The sequence below is a fragment of the Salvia hispanica genome, chromosome 4, assembly GCF_029641045.1.
Source record: "Salvia hispanica isolate PSC_SH4W2 chromosome 4, Shi_PSC_v1, whole genome shotgun sequence".
Classification (NCBI taxonomy): Eukaryota; Viridiplantae; Streptophyta; class Magnoliopsida; order Lamiales; family Lamiaceae; genus Salvia; species Salvia hispanica.
The window spans coordinates 4576636-4592514 of NC_142695.1; the positions used below are offsets into that span (position 1 = coordinate 4576636).

General features: G+C 35.3%; 3 protein-coding genes across 7 annotated transcripts; 2 read left to right on the forward strand and 1 right to left on the reverse strand.

Moving 5' to 3' along the window:
• Window positions 1–4479: 4479 nt before the first annotated feature.
• On the forward strand, window positions 4480–5387 carry LOC125197248 (uncharacterized protein At5g39865-like). Its single transcript, XM_048095971.2, has one exon. The coding sequence runs from the start codon at window positions 4556–4558 to the stop codon at window positions 5297–5299; it is 744 nt and encodes a 247-aa protein (XP_047951928.1). The 5' UTR covers window positions 4480–4555; the 3' UTR covers window positions 5300–5387.
• A 1771-nt stretch (window positions 5388–7158) lies between these two features.
• Window positions 7159–12446, forward strand: LOC125196534 (Plastid-lipid associated protein PAP / fibrillin family protein). 5 transcript variants are annotated; one of them, XM_089057561.1, is made up of 8 exons: window positions 7159–7325; window positions 7403–7535; window positions 7641–7775; window positions 7844–7939; window positions 9267–9347; window positions 9682–9768; window positions 10124–10182; window positions 12143–12446. In XM_089057561.1, the coding sequence occupies exons 1-8, from the start codon at window positions 7195–7197 to the stop codon at window positions 12216–12218; spliced, it is 798 nt and encodes a 265-aa protein (XP_088913687.1). In that variant the 5' UTR covers window positions 7159–7194; the 3' UTR covers window positions 12219–12446. The 5 variants fall into 5 exon arrangements, with proteins under 5 accessions (XP_088913687.1, XP_088913688.1, XP_047951050.2 ...); XM_089057562.1 differs by having other exon boundaries at window positions 7160–7325; window positions 12138–12446; XM_048095093.2 differs by lacking the exon at window positions 12143–12446 and adding an exon at window positions 10255–10496 and having other exon boundaries at window positions 7161–7325.
• LOC125196535 (uncharacterized) lies at window positions 10590–11697 on the reverse strand. Its single transcript, XM_048095097.2, has one exon. The coding sequence runs from the start codon at window positions 11317–11319 to the stop codon at window positions 10714–10716; it is 606 nt and encodes a 201-aa protein (XP_047951054.2). The 5' UTR covers window positions 11320–11697; the 3' UTR covers window positions 10590–10713.
• Window positions 12447–15879: the final 3433 nt, after the last annotated feature.

Sequence of the window (15879 nt, forward strand, 5' to 3'; positions counted from 1 at the left end):
GAAAGTCAACAAGTGAAGTTACTGATAACGAGTGAGATTGACTTTTTTTTAAAATGCATTTATAAGGGTGTGCATTTTTAGTTCCGCAATTAAATGCAGGCAATTGAATTATTCAGCACCTCACAGAATTGCATAGTTCACTCTCCTTGTTTTGTTTCTCTATCAGTTCCAGTTCTAACGATTTTCGATCACAATTTTCATAATTATCAATTAATTTTAACAATTAATGTCGCATGAAAAAGTGATGGGAGAGGCTAAGTGTCTCTAGAATTTTCCAGTAGTTTATACAAAAATATTACCGCTAATTAGCGTCGGTTGGTACACGAGTTGTGACAGATTTAATTGTACGGAGTAATGTATTTTTTTTATTAAATTATACGATATCAGCATCATCTTTGGGAATAAACTAAACATTTGTAACATGTAATCTATTGTTTGGTAGAATTAATGAATTAAAATGAAATGTAAGATTACAAATAGGATTTGTATTAGTTATTCCAACTGAGAGGTGGTATGCATATATAAATATGATGTCAATTTACTACTTTCTCTGTTCCATAGTAATATAATCATTTTGCTATTTTAATATGTTTCATAGTAATAAAGTCATTTTTCTTTTTAGTAAAAGTTAACACATTTTTCCACACCTACTTTACTCTCTTACTTTATTCTCTCTTCATCTATCTACCTTTTTCATTTTCCACTTTACCCTCTCTTTACTTAACTCATATAACACAAATTTTCTTAATCTCCGTGCCGAAAAGAAACGCCTCCATTACTATCGAACGGAGGGAGTATAAAATAGACAATATGATCTGTACGAATTGAGCATGTTAATAAACAATTGGTATTTTGTGTAAAGTGATAGAAGTCCATTAAAGTTAACTAATTTTTTATATATTCAAAATAAGCTACTTAATTATAAGTAATAATGGGAAACCCAATAAATAGACTATAGTCTATAGACTACTTGTGGGATGAAGAGAATATTAATTTATGCAATTATTTCACAAATATATATAGGTAGACATAGTCCATGTGTAGTGATGCTAACTTGATAAGTGGCATCAATCGGTCCATCAATAGTGACCGCATGCAAACTATATTAATAGCACCAAACTTGACAACGAAATGGCCGATTCAGGTTATTGCTATGGCGAATGGACCAACTAGTACTAGTACAAAAAATCTTGTCACCAATCATAGCTGCTTTACAAATTTAATTACAATCAATTGCTCATCTTTGTGTATCAAATTTTATGCATTATAGTGAAAGTTATTCTTTGAACATATCACCACAAAGTAATCTGAGGTGAATCTATTGTTCGATTTGGTTTCGAATTAATTGCAAATTAAGGGACAGAGGTCAAATAATCCATAATGCAAATAAATCCTCAATCTTGTAATTTAGTTACACACATGCATGCCTCCTTATTATTACCACACCTAAATACTTAATTAGTTTTGTGCATTTTATTTTATCATTATTATTTTTAATTTCTATGCATATATCTTCCGCTAATTTCTCTCTATTTTTATTTTAAAAAAATATTAAAATCGTTTTCAATTATATAACTATTGTTATTATTAAGAAAATCCTGTATATTATGTATCTGGTAAGCATTTTTAATCATCCTAACGAATTATAGCTAGGAACAATTATCACAAGTGCCTAGCTAGCTAGTGTAAGGACGAATGATCACAAAATCTGGCACTGAGCTCCGATGGGGCTCAAGAGGTTGTTTTAGAAATTAGATCGGGTTCGTCGTCCGATTTGAATCAGTTGAAATGGAGTTCAAACGAAGGAGTTAGAGCATCCATAATGGATGCCCTAGTGAAAGCCCTAGTGGTTGCCACATCAGCATGCCCTATCTTTCTGCAATGGTGGAGCCCTAGTGGATGTCCTATTTCTTATCCACTTTTCATTTCAATTTTAAATCATTATTTTTTAATTTTATTTTTAATTAAACTAAAATACCAAAATATATTATATTAAACACCACAAATGCAAAAAAAAAAATTACATTACTTATTTAAATGTGAAACTACATCATACTTAGCTAAAAAAAAACTACATTAAACCTAAAGTGAAAAGTGAAGAAAAATGGAGTATTTGTAGTGGTTTAATTAGGGTTTAAATAATATAAAAATTAAAAAAAATGGAAAATGATCGGGCTCGGGCATCTCCCTGCAATGGGCGCCCGATCTCACGCCCAATGGATCGGGCGAGAGATGGGGCGCGACCGAACTCTCGGTCGTCCTCGGGCAATGCCCGAGACTTGCAATGGATGCCTGATCATGCCCGAGCCCGATCTCGGCCGATCGGGCGTGAGATCGGGCATCCATTGTGGATGCTCTTATGGCTCTTCGAAGACGGGTTGTTGGACAACTAAAATTTAGAGAGGATTTTTCCAGATTTTTGGCTTATCAAGGGGTTGTTTTCAAGGAAGCATATCTTCTTACTCAGAGCTCCAATGGAGGCTCGTAGGATCAATATTTAAAGTAGAAAGTGAGAATTTTATTCCCCAATTGGATTCAATCAAATCCGAGTCCAAACGAGGAAGATATGCCACCAAAAAGATGGACACTTTAACTGAAAATTCTGAAAAATATGAGATTTCTAGAATTACTAGCCCACTGGATCGTGTTCAAAAATTCACCGAGTCTGACTCGGTGGTCCTTTTTGAGTTCAAGAGTTTGACATAGAAACTAGATGTTACAAGGTTTATTTTCCAATTGTAATAAACTGAATCGGTGCTTAAGCGAAGGAGATGTGATCATCTAAAGTTCGGTTGTTGAAAATAATTTCTTGGACTTGGAATGTGGAAATTATCCCTTTGATTCAAATGATTCTACAAGTTATTCCTAGAGCACTTGGACTGAAACTAGACTACATAAATTTATGTAGATACATACTTATATGTGGGGCCACTGACTCCATGTGTCGTCGTGTGCATGCGCCATTCGTAGCCAATCGGAGTCGCATTGTTTAATTTTTTTGTATTTTATTTATTTTTAATTAATAAATACGAAAAAAATTTGTTTTCGAGATGATTCTTGGGTTGAATGTTGAATTACTTTTACCATTGATGAAGTGGAACTGTGGAAGGGTTCTCTTATTGTTGAATATAAATCAACTTTAGGTGCGTTTGGAGATGAGAATGTTGTGTTTGCTATGCTCAAAGCATGGAAAGATAATTGGGGTTTTATTGGAGGGGAAACTATTTGTGATTGATCTCTAATTAATGGAGATAGAAGTGGACGGAGTTCCATATCCTTTATTTTCAATCAATTTAATGTAATGAATTAGTGTGTCCATTTGTCCAAAGTGAAAATTAGTAAATGAGATCTTTTATTGCAAATATACCATATATCGTTTAGAAGCGTCACTCTAAGTTATGTTCAATCACCCACTCCTCAAGATGCATATGTCCCCTACATCCATACCCAAGCGGTGAATAAATCCAACATTACGATTCGATTCTCTAACATATCTAAGATGCACATGTCTCCAACGTACGAGGGTAGTACACCCTTGAGAAAACGAAATAGGTATATGATTCAAGATCTGATTGTTGGAAATCAACAAAGAAAAAAACCTCATTGGAGAGAGTTGTTGAATCATACTCCCTCCGTCCCACTTAAAATGAAACATTTGAAAATTAGCACGAGATTTTATGTAGTGTTGTTTTGTGAGTTGATGAGGAGAGAGTAAAGTAAGAGAGATGAAAAAGTAGAGATAAAGTTGTTTCCATTTTAGGAAACGTTTCATTTTTAATGGGACAAACAAAAAAAGAAAACGTTTCATTTTTAATGGGACAGGGGGAGTACAAGTTAATATGCCAAAAGTCACTCTATTGTGCACATTTAAAAAATTCAGTCTCTAATTTTGTGACCGAGTGAATCCGGAAATCCAAAGTTTTGCATAATCCACATCAATGATAAGAAACAGTAATAAGTAAAGTTAGCATATATCTTAAATTCACTATGTACATCTATGAAAAAGATAACTAAAAGCCATTCAAGTTTGTTAAAATTTGGCAAAGGATTTGTGACTTTGAAACACACAAAACACACCTCAGACATCCAATACTAAAAAGCCGACCAACTCTACATTGAAACAAAGATGACGAGGAAAAAGGTAACCTCGAGCAAATTGCAAATTATGCACATGGAATAGAGAAATAAGTACCATCCCTATATTAATTTTGCAAATTATGCACATGGAATAGAGAAATAAGTTCCATCCCTATATTAATTTTGCAAATTATGCACATGGAATAGAGAAATAAGTTCCATCCCTATATTAATTTATAGATTAGGTTGTATTATTATTGATAATTAAAGCCATTGGCAAGCACGAGAAAGAAATTAAACAGAAAAAGGCTCTTCACAGTAGTACTGTAGTAGGCTAGTATTCATGTTACTGTTTATATTCAAAATAAAGTAAAGAGTTTGGGCGCTAAAAATCTCCACCGCATTTATCACACTCAAATCATCCCTTTTCAAATAAATCCTCTCAACAATCTCTATTCACAATCACACCAACGAGACAATGGGCTGCGTTTCCTCGAATCTCCTCACCCACGACGACGAATTCCCCAAAATCGGCGGCTTCAGCCACCACTTCGTCTCCCTCACCTCCACCACCTACGGCCTCCTCAACACCCTCGATCCTCCCCCCGCCGACCCCCTCCCGCCGGAGACCATCGACGCCTGGGACCTCATGTCCGACCTCGACGAAAACGCCAACCCAAATGTCCCAAATCCGCCCCTAAATCTCAACAATTTCCTCGAAAAATTCGAGAAAATCTGCCCGCCGAGGGGGGAGAAGCGCGTGGTGCTCTACACCACCAGCCTGCGCGGCGTGAGGAAGACGTTCGAGGACTGCGAGGCGGTGAGGTCCGCGATCAGGGGGCTGGGGATCCCGGTGTGCGAGAGGGACATCTCGATGCACAGGGGTTTCAGGGATGAGCTGAGGGAGCTGGTGAAGGGGAAGGCCGCGGATCACTGCATTCCTCCGCGGCTGTTTGTGGAGGGGAGGTACGTCGGTGGCGCGGAGGAGGTGATTGGGATTGTGGATGAGGGGTCCATTGCTGCTCTGGTGCAGGGGCTTCCGAAATTGGGAGGCGCGTGCGTGTGTGAGGGGTGCGGCGGCGCTGGATTCTTCCCGTGCTCGGCTTGCCATGGGAGCTGTAAGATGGTGAAGGAAGGGTGTGGGATTGGGGTGAGGAGTGTGGTGGTTAAATGTGGTGATTGTAATGAGAATGGATTGGTGCTCTGCCCTGTTTGTTCTTGAATCTTCATCATCTTCTCTCTTGTTTTGATTAATGTATACTACTATTATTACTAGTTCAATATATACAGCTGCTTCTGCAAATTAAGCATCGGATTTCTTGGTTCGTGGTAGACATGTTTATGAAATTTTGAATTTCTCGTTTAAGATTAAAGTTTTTTGCATTTCTCGATGAAAGTTAGTCTACTCCATTTGAAATTCAAATGGGATGCATTAAATGATTAAATTTTAAAAATTGTTGTACGTATATGATTAAAATTTAAAATTAATTAAATTTCTAAAAACGTACTAGTGTAATAGAATCATCAATTCTACCGATTGCCTTGGTCGTGACATTCTCTTTTTGCCGCCTTTTGACTTATCGAGCAGTTATTACCCGGTTGACTCAAAGTAAAAGTGTCTTCGGTATCACTGATGCATGAGTATCGGGTCAACTGAATATTATGAACATTGTCGTAAATTTTGGTGGCTATTTACAATTCTCCCACATGTACTAAGCCTTATAAATGGCTTTGTGCGCCTATTTTAGGAGATCCTTTGTACTTTCATCACTCGATAATAATTTTTTTAAATTTGTTGATCCAGGCAATACTTAGTTGAAATAGATCCTAATCAGAATTAACTGGGTGGTGGCATGCAAGAAGTTGTGGATTGTATTTGTATTGCCATTGTGTAGGCAATATACAAGTAGGACTAGTATTAATAGTAGAAGATAAAAGAGCAAAATTGGAAAATCAATAATGAGGATTTGGGAGGAAATTAAATGGGAAGGAAAACGAGTAATTATAGAATTATAGAATGGGAAAAAAAGGGAAGAATGTCACTAGAACATTAGAGCATCCATCGCGCATCGTGCTGCTGTCTCCATCTCGTCTCGGAGAGACGAGCCGGATAAGAGACGGCGATGCGGAGTGCATCTCATCGCGTGTCTCGCCCGGAGGAGCCGTCTCTGAGACAGCTCGCCAAGCGCCTTGGCGACGTGGCGTGCTGTGGTTCGTGCGTGACGCCCACTCGCCGGTCCGCGAATGGGCATCGTATATATCCGTTTAAAATGTTTTTTTTTTGTTTTTTTTAAAATTCAAGAAAATTCGAAAATTTAAAAAAAAAATTCACAAAAATATACTAGCCGTTTATAGCCGTTATTTTTTATTTTTAAAAAAAAAAATTCTATTTTTTTTAATCCCCCAATCACTTCTGTAAATATCAAACCATTCCCACACATGAAATGTGTTTTTTTCTATTTTATTTAGGATTTTAAATTATAATTTTATTTTATTTAATGAAGTGTGTTTTTATTAATTGGATTTGTTGAAAATAAAAAATAAAAAATAAAATTGAATGAATAGTTAAGAGATGAGATTGTTAAGAGATAGATGGATGCATGTGTTTACAATGATACCCAGGAATAGTGAAGAGATAAGAAGGTTAAGAGATAATAAGATATAGCTTTGTGGATGACCTTAGAAGGAGAGAGCAATGGGTCTTTTTTAAAAAAGATAGATATAAAATCGGCTATTTTAGATATTATTGCACAATCGATTTTCATATATTTATAAGATTCTTTTATATGCAATGCTACAAATTTATTACAATCAATTTTATAAAAGCAATCACAATTATTATTAATAATAAAATTATGCACTTCACTTACCTAAAAAATTTCGACAAGATTAAGTTTTCTTCTTAATTTATCAAATGTATGTTAATTATAAAACTAAATCAACATACAATACATAATTTCATAAGTATATATTCAATTGAAAAAAATACTACTACTCCTCATCTAATAATCATATGTCATGTTTTTCATCTTCTTCAAGATACAAATATTTATTTAAGTATTAGGAGTAGCATTTAAAAGCTAGTTATCATAGTTATTCAACTGTCATCTCAAATGGATGCCGCAACTTCAACTGTCCAATTCTCCCGGCCTCTCATTTCCTTCAACCCAAAATTCTCACCGGCGGCTTCACAAAGGCTCAGAATTCCTTCTCGATTGCGTTTCTCCGCCGCCGCCGCCGTTACCACGGTATCTCCTTAATTCTCCTTCAGCATCGCCTGTTCTGTTACGGTTACACTATTTCTTCGCTTAGTCACTCGTCTTAGTCGGAGTAGTTGTGGCCAGGAATCTGAAATTGAAGTCGAGAATCGAAAGATCGAACTGCTGCGAGCTGTTACCGACACCAATCGCGGCCTAACTGCTACGCCCCTTCAACGCTCCGCCATCGAGGAAGCTCTGGTTTGTTGTTTGCACTTACAATTTAGGGGTTATATACCTTCTCGCTCATGGATGCTACATATGCATAATTATGCCTAATTGATCGAATGTGGTGTATTCTGGCAGGTGAATGTTGAAAGTTTTGATGCAGGGGAGCCGATTCAGTTGAGTTTGTTGGATGGCACATGGCGATTGCAGTACACGTCCGCCTCTGATGTTGTCATTCTCTTTCAGTCTGCTGAAACTCTCCCTTTCTTTGAGGTAGTACCTAGTTATGCTCATTTGTATGTCTCCTCTGTATGATGAATATCAGCTGCTTTCGTCGACAGGTTGATCAAATATATCAAAAGTTTGAGTGCGATGATCAATCCAGGGAAGGTGTAGTTCGGAATATTGTAAGATGGAGCATACCTAATCTGTTGGAGGTGCTTCTACTTATTGTTATTGTTCTCTTTTTTTTCTTGGGAATGATCCTATAATGCAATAAATACAGTAGCATATATGTCATACATTTAGCTATCCCCAATTGCAAAAGTTTTGTAGGTAATTGGTACATGAAAGAGTATTAGGTATAAATTGCATGTGCAACATACACCCATGCGCAATTAGTAGGATTATATCTGCATGTGTGCGTAGCTGTGGACTGAGCTCGTGGTTTCACCAGCTTGCCAGGAAGTTAGTCGACTCGAGCTAACAACCACGGTTATTCTCTATTAGTTATAAATAAGTACATGCTACATTGTATGATTCCATTTATGAAGTAATGCAATTGCTATCTTTTCCTTCTTCTTCGTCTCTCTCTCCACCTGCAAATAGTTCATTTTGCATAGGTACACTCTCGGTCAACGTTCCAATCATCAGAGACCCTGACTTCGTACCATTAACCGTATCTTTCTATGGTTTGCCTTTAAGCTTAAATAAGTATCTATCCAGTTAGTAAATCGCATTAACTCAATCATAAGCTCTTTCAGGACCTCAAAACAATAGTTAAAATTGTCATCTGTGCCTAAAGTCTGCCACTTTTTTAGCATCATTCTGTTGATACCTAGTTACTCTGTCGTGTAGTTGGCTCCTAAATATTCTTCCATATCCATAAATAAAATCCTCTTCGTGAATATTATAAAAAAATAATCGTTAAATCTTGGTTGAAGTCTCTCAGTCTCTCTGTTAAATGTTGGTTAAGATTGTTAATATATTCCATAATATTTGTAGTCTCTCTTGTGGACCTTACTGTGTAAATTATTAGAGTCCTGTGCTGTTATTGTGACCTGTGGTACAGTTAAGACGGTCCGGTTTTATCACTGATGCCAGTTGAAGCCTGATGTTTAAGCTGCTGATGACTTTGTTCGCAAGATTGCTTACTACTGTTTGCTACTTATTACTATTAGTTATTACTGCCATTTTACTTAACTTACCAAGTTGATTAGACATTTATATGTTTTGTTATCCTTGTGAGGGTAGGATTCCTCCGACAAATCTGCTACAAGCAGCATGCGCTTGGGATGTTCAATCTCTAATGCTTCACTATAGAATATTTATCTCTATCAGGAAAGCCCCATTACTTTTTGAGCAGGAATTAAATCTTAAAGACACTATCTTTACTGGGTAAACCAAGAAATTTTTTTACCTCCTTGACTCCTTTTTATGTTATTTAATAAATCTTAAACACACTATCTCTGCTGGATATTATGTAGTGTCATACTCTTAAAAACTGTAGTTTAAGAATGCCTATGCATATATTTCTTGGTGCAGGAGCATGAAGGTGCAACTCTGATCGTGTCTGCAAAATTTTCCACGGTCTCTGTTCGAAATATCTATCTTGAGTTTGAAGAGGTATGTATCTGATCATGTGGTGTACGTAGCTCCATACTTTCAATTGCAAATCTGACCATTCCTTTTGCAACACTTTAAGCATTTAACCGAGTCACCATTTCTGTAATTAAATACTACTCCGTATACTTTTGTTTTCAGACCTATAAGTTAATCCATCTCAGCTGTTGGATTAGTATGATTTTCTAAGTGACTGGCAGTATGAGATAACTAGCAAATCTCTATCTTGATGCGAACACATTTAACAGGATTTTGTGTCATAAGACAGACGATATGCAACTTTTATGCATATATCAAAGCGTGAGGTATGTTTGGCTCATTCCTTTATGTTTAACAGATAGCTGTTCAAAACATAAAAATTGGTGAAGAGTTACAAGCTCTACTAGCTCCAGCAATACTACCCCGGTCATTTTTGAGTTTGCAGGTAAAAACTAAACACATGGCTTGATACTACCCCGGTCAATTTTTACTTTTGCACAAAGTTGATTATGATGGTTAGTTTCCAGAATCAATACCAGTGATTAGTTTGATGTTATTAAGCATCTTTTCTTCTTAAATCATTTTGTCAAAAAAGAATCCTCCACAACATTACGTTTGTTTCTTCAGTAACTTTTGTCATGAAATAATGTACGGTCCTGTTCTGACACGGCCATCAGGGTGGGTGAGAAATTAGTTTATAGTTTATACACTTGAAGTCAATAAACAATGTGAGCATCAAGTATTTGTCGTAGAACAAGTTTAAGGCAATAGTTGAATAACATATCATATCTTGTTTCTAGATCCTGCAGTTTATTAGATCTTTCAAAGCTCAATTTCCTGTCAGGCCGAGTTCTCAGAGGTATGCTGTCCTACTCTGAGTATAATAATCACAGATAGTTGATAGTTTAGCTAATACAAAGATGATATGCAGTCGATCTGTTGGTGGACTGTACTACCTGTCATATTTAGATAGAAATATGCTTTTGGGCCGTGCCGTTGGAGGTGGTGGAGTTTTCGTATTCACTAGAGCTCAACCTTTCATCTGCTAAGATATTAGCAGCCATTTATGTACAACTTATCTCACCAACCTTTAATTATGTAACCTTACAACAATTATGGTCCTTTGTATATGAGTGAGTCAAAACTCAAAAGTAGTAAGCACAGTTCGGTTAAGCTATAGTTTATTATATGGCTTTTAAATTTTAATAGGTTTAGTTACCTTCTGAATAATAAAAAATGAAAAGTAACATGACAGAACTACTCAACTAAGGTAATGGATAGTGGAAACATAGAATCGGAAACGTAGAAGATATACAGAACGAGAAAAAAAAATTTACTATATGTAACGAAATTAAGAAAAAAAACTTATGAAAAGAAAAAGAAGATAATGTCAAAACTCTAACAAGCTGCTATCGTTATTGGAAGAAGCTGCATTCCTGCTCCTTTTGCTACTGGAAAGGCTCCAATGGTCGGAAAATCCTCCCAACCCACTCCCACACTTTGCGACTGTCCTAACGCTTTCGATCAGCTCCTCCGTCTTCCCTTCCTCCGCCAGTATCTCCAGCAGCTGCTCCGTGCTGATCACCAGCTTCACCTTCCAAAAGCCCCGCGTTGCTGCCCCCGCCTCCTCCGCCGTCCTTTTCCCCAACCCCCTGCTGTCCACCGACATCCTGTACTGCGCCGACCCCAACTGCTGCGGCGGCGCGCTGTTGGACCTCACGTGCCCCACCCGTGCCTTCCCCCCGCCACTGCCGCTGCTCTCAAGCAGCGGCAGGAGGTGGTATGACTCCCCCACGGCGAGGACGTCGCTGTGGGGGAGCGGCTTCCAGAAGAGGTCCTGGCTCCGGAATATGGCGTGGCCTGGAAACTCGTCGGTGATGGATTCCACCGTCACGGGGGAGTGGAACTCCATCACGCCCCCGTTTGCGTTGGTCACTTTGATGACTTCACCGCCACCGACGCCGTCTCCCATACCGCCGAACAGGCAGTTACCCATTTCTTGATTTTGGTATTGCAATAGGGGCTGATATTTATTTGGAGGGTAGTTTGAATAAAGTGGGGAAAAGGAGGGAAATCTTGGGTATGGGGTTAGGGTTTTTAAGAGATGGCAGGGTAAAGCATGGAAAGGGAGGAATTAATATATGAATACTCACTGTCACGGTGTGAAAGCAAAAAGGTTAATTGTGATTAATGATTGCTAATCAAGTTGCATCTGCATACATATATATATACTCCTATGACATATGCAATTTTTGTACAAGTGTGGAGCAGTCAAAGAAGAATGGCTTGCTTTTGCTTTTCCTTTGAGTGAGCTTTCATTATCGAGCCACTTTAATGTTGTTTCTATGCATTGTTATGTAGAATTCGTTTGCAAAAGTAACCGACATTAAAGCTCATACACCCTCAAATAATGCCTACTTTTCTTCTTTGTTTCGTTTTCTACTTTGTTCCCATGTCATTTTTTATTTTAAATTAGTTATATAGTTTGGTTATTAGTACTAAACTATTCTTACTTTGATGTTTAGTATAGTATGTAATCAGCTAGCTTTGTATACAATAGCTTGCAAAAGAGAAGCCTACGGAACGTATATGATCCAACAAATTGAAAACTATATAGATAAATTTAATCTGCCATGTTTTGATTAATGATTTTTATCCCTAGGCCTTTAGCTTTAATCATTAATTCACCTTACTTGCACGGTTTTCAAGGTCATAAATGCAACTAAAAGAATTTGTTGGATGATAAATTCTTCTAGGGAAATATTTTCTTTATCACTTCTTTGATTAAGATCGTAGTTTACCAATGGGTTGCAGCGCAGTTGGCAGTGCAGAACTGTGGTGATCTTTAGGTCACGGGTTCAAACCCCGTCATCCGTTGAAGACTTTTGGCCTTAATCCGCAAGGACAGTCGAGCAGGATTAGTCGAATTCACCAAAAGACGGGTTTGCTACGCCTGTGGTTAAACCAAAAAGAAAAAAGAAAAAAAAACTGCATTTCCACTTCCATATACATTGTACACACATATACGCCAACTAAATCCATAAAACGCACAAATTTATAAATTCTAATCTTAATATATATAGGTTTAGATAAATGACATGCTACATATTTTTTACAAGCATTATTCGTTAGTAGTGAGCACTAATCTCGTTTAATATATGCTTAAGATTATTTATTTTGTGTTTTATATATAGTTTAATTTGGTTATGGGGTAATATATTACAAATTGTTACTGATACTTTTACTTTCATAATTTTATAAAATTCAAAACTTGGAGTGTCATTTTATTCATTTATTTAAGTTTAGTGATTGGTTTGAGCTTGTATTAATTAATTGTAGAGAATTTGAAGATAAAAGATGAGAATGTGATGAAGAGGCGAAAGGAAATTAAAGTAGGCAACGAGAGTATTCAACTATTCATATATGAATATTAAGAATTAAAACTATTTTTTTAAAAAAAAGTGGTTTTTTAATTTAAATTTTTATAATTAGATTATTTTAATCAATATCAAGTTTTTGTATATTAGAACCCCTTATATTTTTGTATCGATATTATATAACCAAGAAATTTACCAGTGTGTTAAACCGTTAACAATAATTATAGAAGTGGCCGGCCTTTGAAATTATCCTTGGGAGACATGAAATTCATTATTGGGTGTTTAGAGTGGTGTTCCCACTAAATCCGAAATCCCGGTTTGTTGTGAAGGCCGTAAAAGTTTATATTTTCATAATTAATTAAAGGAAGGATGCAATATATAGGCCACCTAATCATTGTTTGTATCTCCGTATCTACATTTGCATAGCATATAATCCCATTTAAATTTATATACCATAACACAATAAGTAACCCACAACAATCTTGATCACACGTGGAAATATAAGAATTTTATGATTTTATCTCTCGTATTTCTAGAAGTAATTGTAGTTCCATATACTAATAAATATTAATTAATTTCAAATATAAATATATAGGGAATGGTTTTAATTAAAAATTTGAAAACTTATTAGTTGAAGCTCAAAATACGTAAATTGGTGACACGAAATATGTCGGTTGGAGTAACTTATATGTTTCGTGCAGCCAAATGATATATTTTATATCGCCAACTAATAAGTTCTGAAGTTCTATTTTAAGATAATTCTGATATGAAGCATTTCCTATATACATAGTATATAAGTTACACATATGAAAGCTTTTCATTTGCGATGATCAAATATTAATTGATAATCCGATTTCATTTACATTTTCTGTGCACAAATGAAAAGCTTTTCATTTGTGATTAATATATTAATTGTCATTTACCTTCTCATTCCGAGCGAAACATTTCTAGTTTAACATAGATTAATTATAGTGTTTTTTGTGTGTCAACCAGGAAAATTTTTTGTGAAAATGTCAGAAAGAAAACACTAAACGAAAAAACAAACAAAATAAAATAAAAAGAAAAAAAACATGTTAAATAAGAAATAGGAGAGATGTTCTTTAAAATAGATAGAGGAAAGATAAAAGTTTATGGTGGCACCACAATATTTCAATGGGCGTCCATCTATTTTTACCTTTAATTTTGTAGCCCATTTTCGTAGGCCCATGATTAGTTCCCCAAATAAGTTCTAGTACATTAAATAGAAGGTAGTTACTAAACTTTATTTGTTCAACAAATTTCTGAACTTTAGTATTGCGTTTGCTACAGATTATAAAACACCCATGGCCACAGTGAAATTGAACTACAAATAGAGTAGACAAAGACATACTATACAAACTTAAACTATTGAAGATCAACCTAAAAATAGGTCGACAGGTTCAAATTACCACAACTAGAGTAAAAGCCTGGACATTCCGCAAGTGGCCAATAGAAATCTAGCATTAGTCTTCTGAGAGCATATAAATATATGCGAGTAAATTTGCTAATCAAGCAGTTAACCAAATATCAAAGAGATTCTATAGCACTATTTCATTAACATATATTAAAAGTTATTAAGTTATTGAGAAGTAGGTGAGCTTTGTTAAGAACTAGTACTCTCTGATTATTGCAGTGCAATAGTAATTCTTTGAAGTTTCAAAGAATAGTTAATAGAAAAATAGCAAGATACTCCACAATCATCAGAGACCCCTTTTTTACTATTACAACAATATAAGAGCTAACGTTGGCCATATATTTGCAAATGAACGAATATGAATAAGATCAATTTACAAGTTTTAGGGGCCCTTGGTAGGGAAGATAGATAACTCTATGATAAATGAGTTGTATACTCTGTCATTAAGACTTAAGAGTTTGGTGTAAATTATATTTCTGGTAACGCACTAGTACGTTCTAGTTTAATGGACTTCTTTTATTGAGAAAACTATTACTCCCCCACGTATTCTATCAATGCATTCATTCCCCATGTAAATCTAATGAATACTCCCTCCGTCCCAAAGAAGATGACCCTTTCCTTCAATTCCTTGGGCGGTATGAAATTTTATACAGTTTTATTTTATGTGTTAGATGGAGAGAATAAAGTAAGAGAGTGTGAATAAAGTAGAGATAAATGAGATTCTATTTTTAGTAATAAGTCATCTTGGGTGAGACAAATTAAAAAGGAAAGTGAGTCATTTTCGGTGCGACTGAAGGAGTAAGTATTATTGATATTTTATCAACTTGCAACCGGAAAATTTATCTCATTTTGACTTAGTTTTTATGGATACGAAAAATTTATTTTAAAGATTATAACCGTTTAAATTGTGAAATTTGATCAAATTCAGGCCAATCCTATAATATTTTAAATTATAATATTACGTCAAGAAGTTCCCGAGGAAATTGATACATCTATATACAAAACGAAATGTTTTGTTGCTCTTGAGACAACGTAATTTTATTAAAATAAGAATGAAAAGAAGAAAACAATAGAGAAAGAAAATTCTTATTTGAATGAATAACTTTGTTTTGAGCACTGTAAGACTAAAAAATTGAACTGATTTACTAATATTCTATTTTCAAATATTACGAGACTAATCAGAATTTGACTAAATTTTATGATTTAAATTAATATTATCCTTTTATTTTATTCTGTAATATGGAGTATGTAATTATATCATTTATATTATTTACACATCCTAATTTTATGGGATTAATTCGTATTGATTATAGAAAATGCATAAGATGATGCATTATTAAACCTTAGAAACATGGTTGACATAATCGTACACCAATAATGCACAAAACCTTTTAAGTAGGACATCAATCGCATTCACACAATAATACTCCCTTCGTCCCACAAAGTTTGTCCCATTTCACTTTTATCATTTTTGGTAGTGGACCTCATATTCCACCAACTCATTCATACTCACATTTTATTATAAAACTAAACTTTAAAAGTAGGACCCATATCCCTCAATTTTTTCAACTCATTTTTCATTACATTTCTTAAAACTCGTGCCGGATCAAAGTGAGACTATCTTTATGGGACGGAGGGAGTAGAACTTTAAATAAAGTGATAGGATAGAAATTTCAAAGTTGAGGATAGAAGTTTCAAAGTTGAAACTAGGATACTAGCTATTATTGCGTATTAATTAAGTTGTAGG

Excerpts from the sequence above, each read along its gene's own strand:
- LOC125196535 (XM_048095097.2), bottom strand. The coding sequence starts at position 11,319 with ATGGGTAACTGCCTGTTCGGCGGTATGGGAGACGGCGTCGGTGGCGGT.
- LOC125196534 (XM_048095093.2), top strand. The coding sequence starts at position 7,195 with ATGCCGCAACTTCAACTGTCCAATTCTCCCGGCCTCTCATTTCCTTCA. Across the intron at positions 7,940-9,266 it reads GCATACCTAATCTGTTGGAG|GAGCATGAAGGTGCAACTCT; the intron begins GTGCTTCTACTT and ends TTCTTGGTGCAG. Across the intron at positions 10,183-10,254 it reads GTCAGGCCGAGTTCTCAGAG|TCGATCTGTTGGTGGACTGT; the intron begins GTATGCTGTCCT and ends GATGATATGCAG.
- LOC125197248 (XM_048095971.2), top strand. The coding sequence starts at position 4,556 with ATGGGCTGCGTTTCCTCGAATCTCCTCACCCACGACGACGAATTCCCC.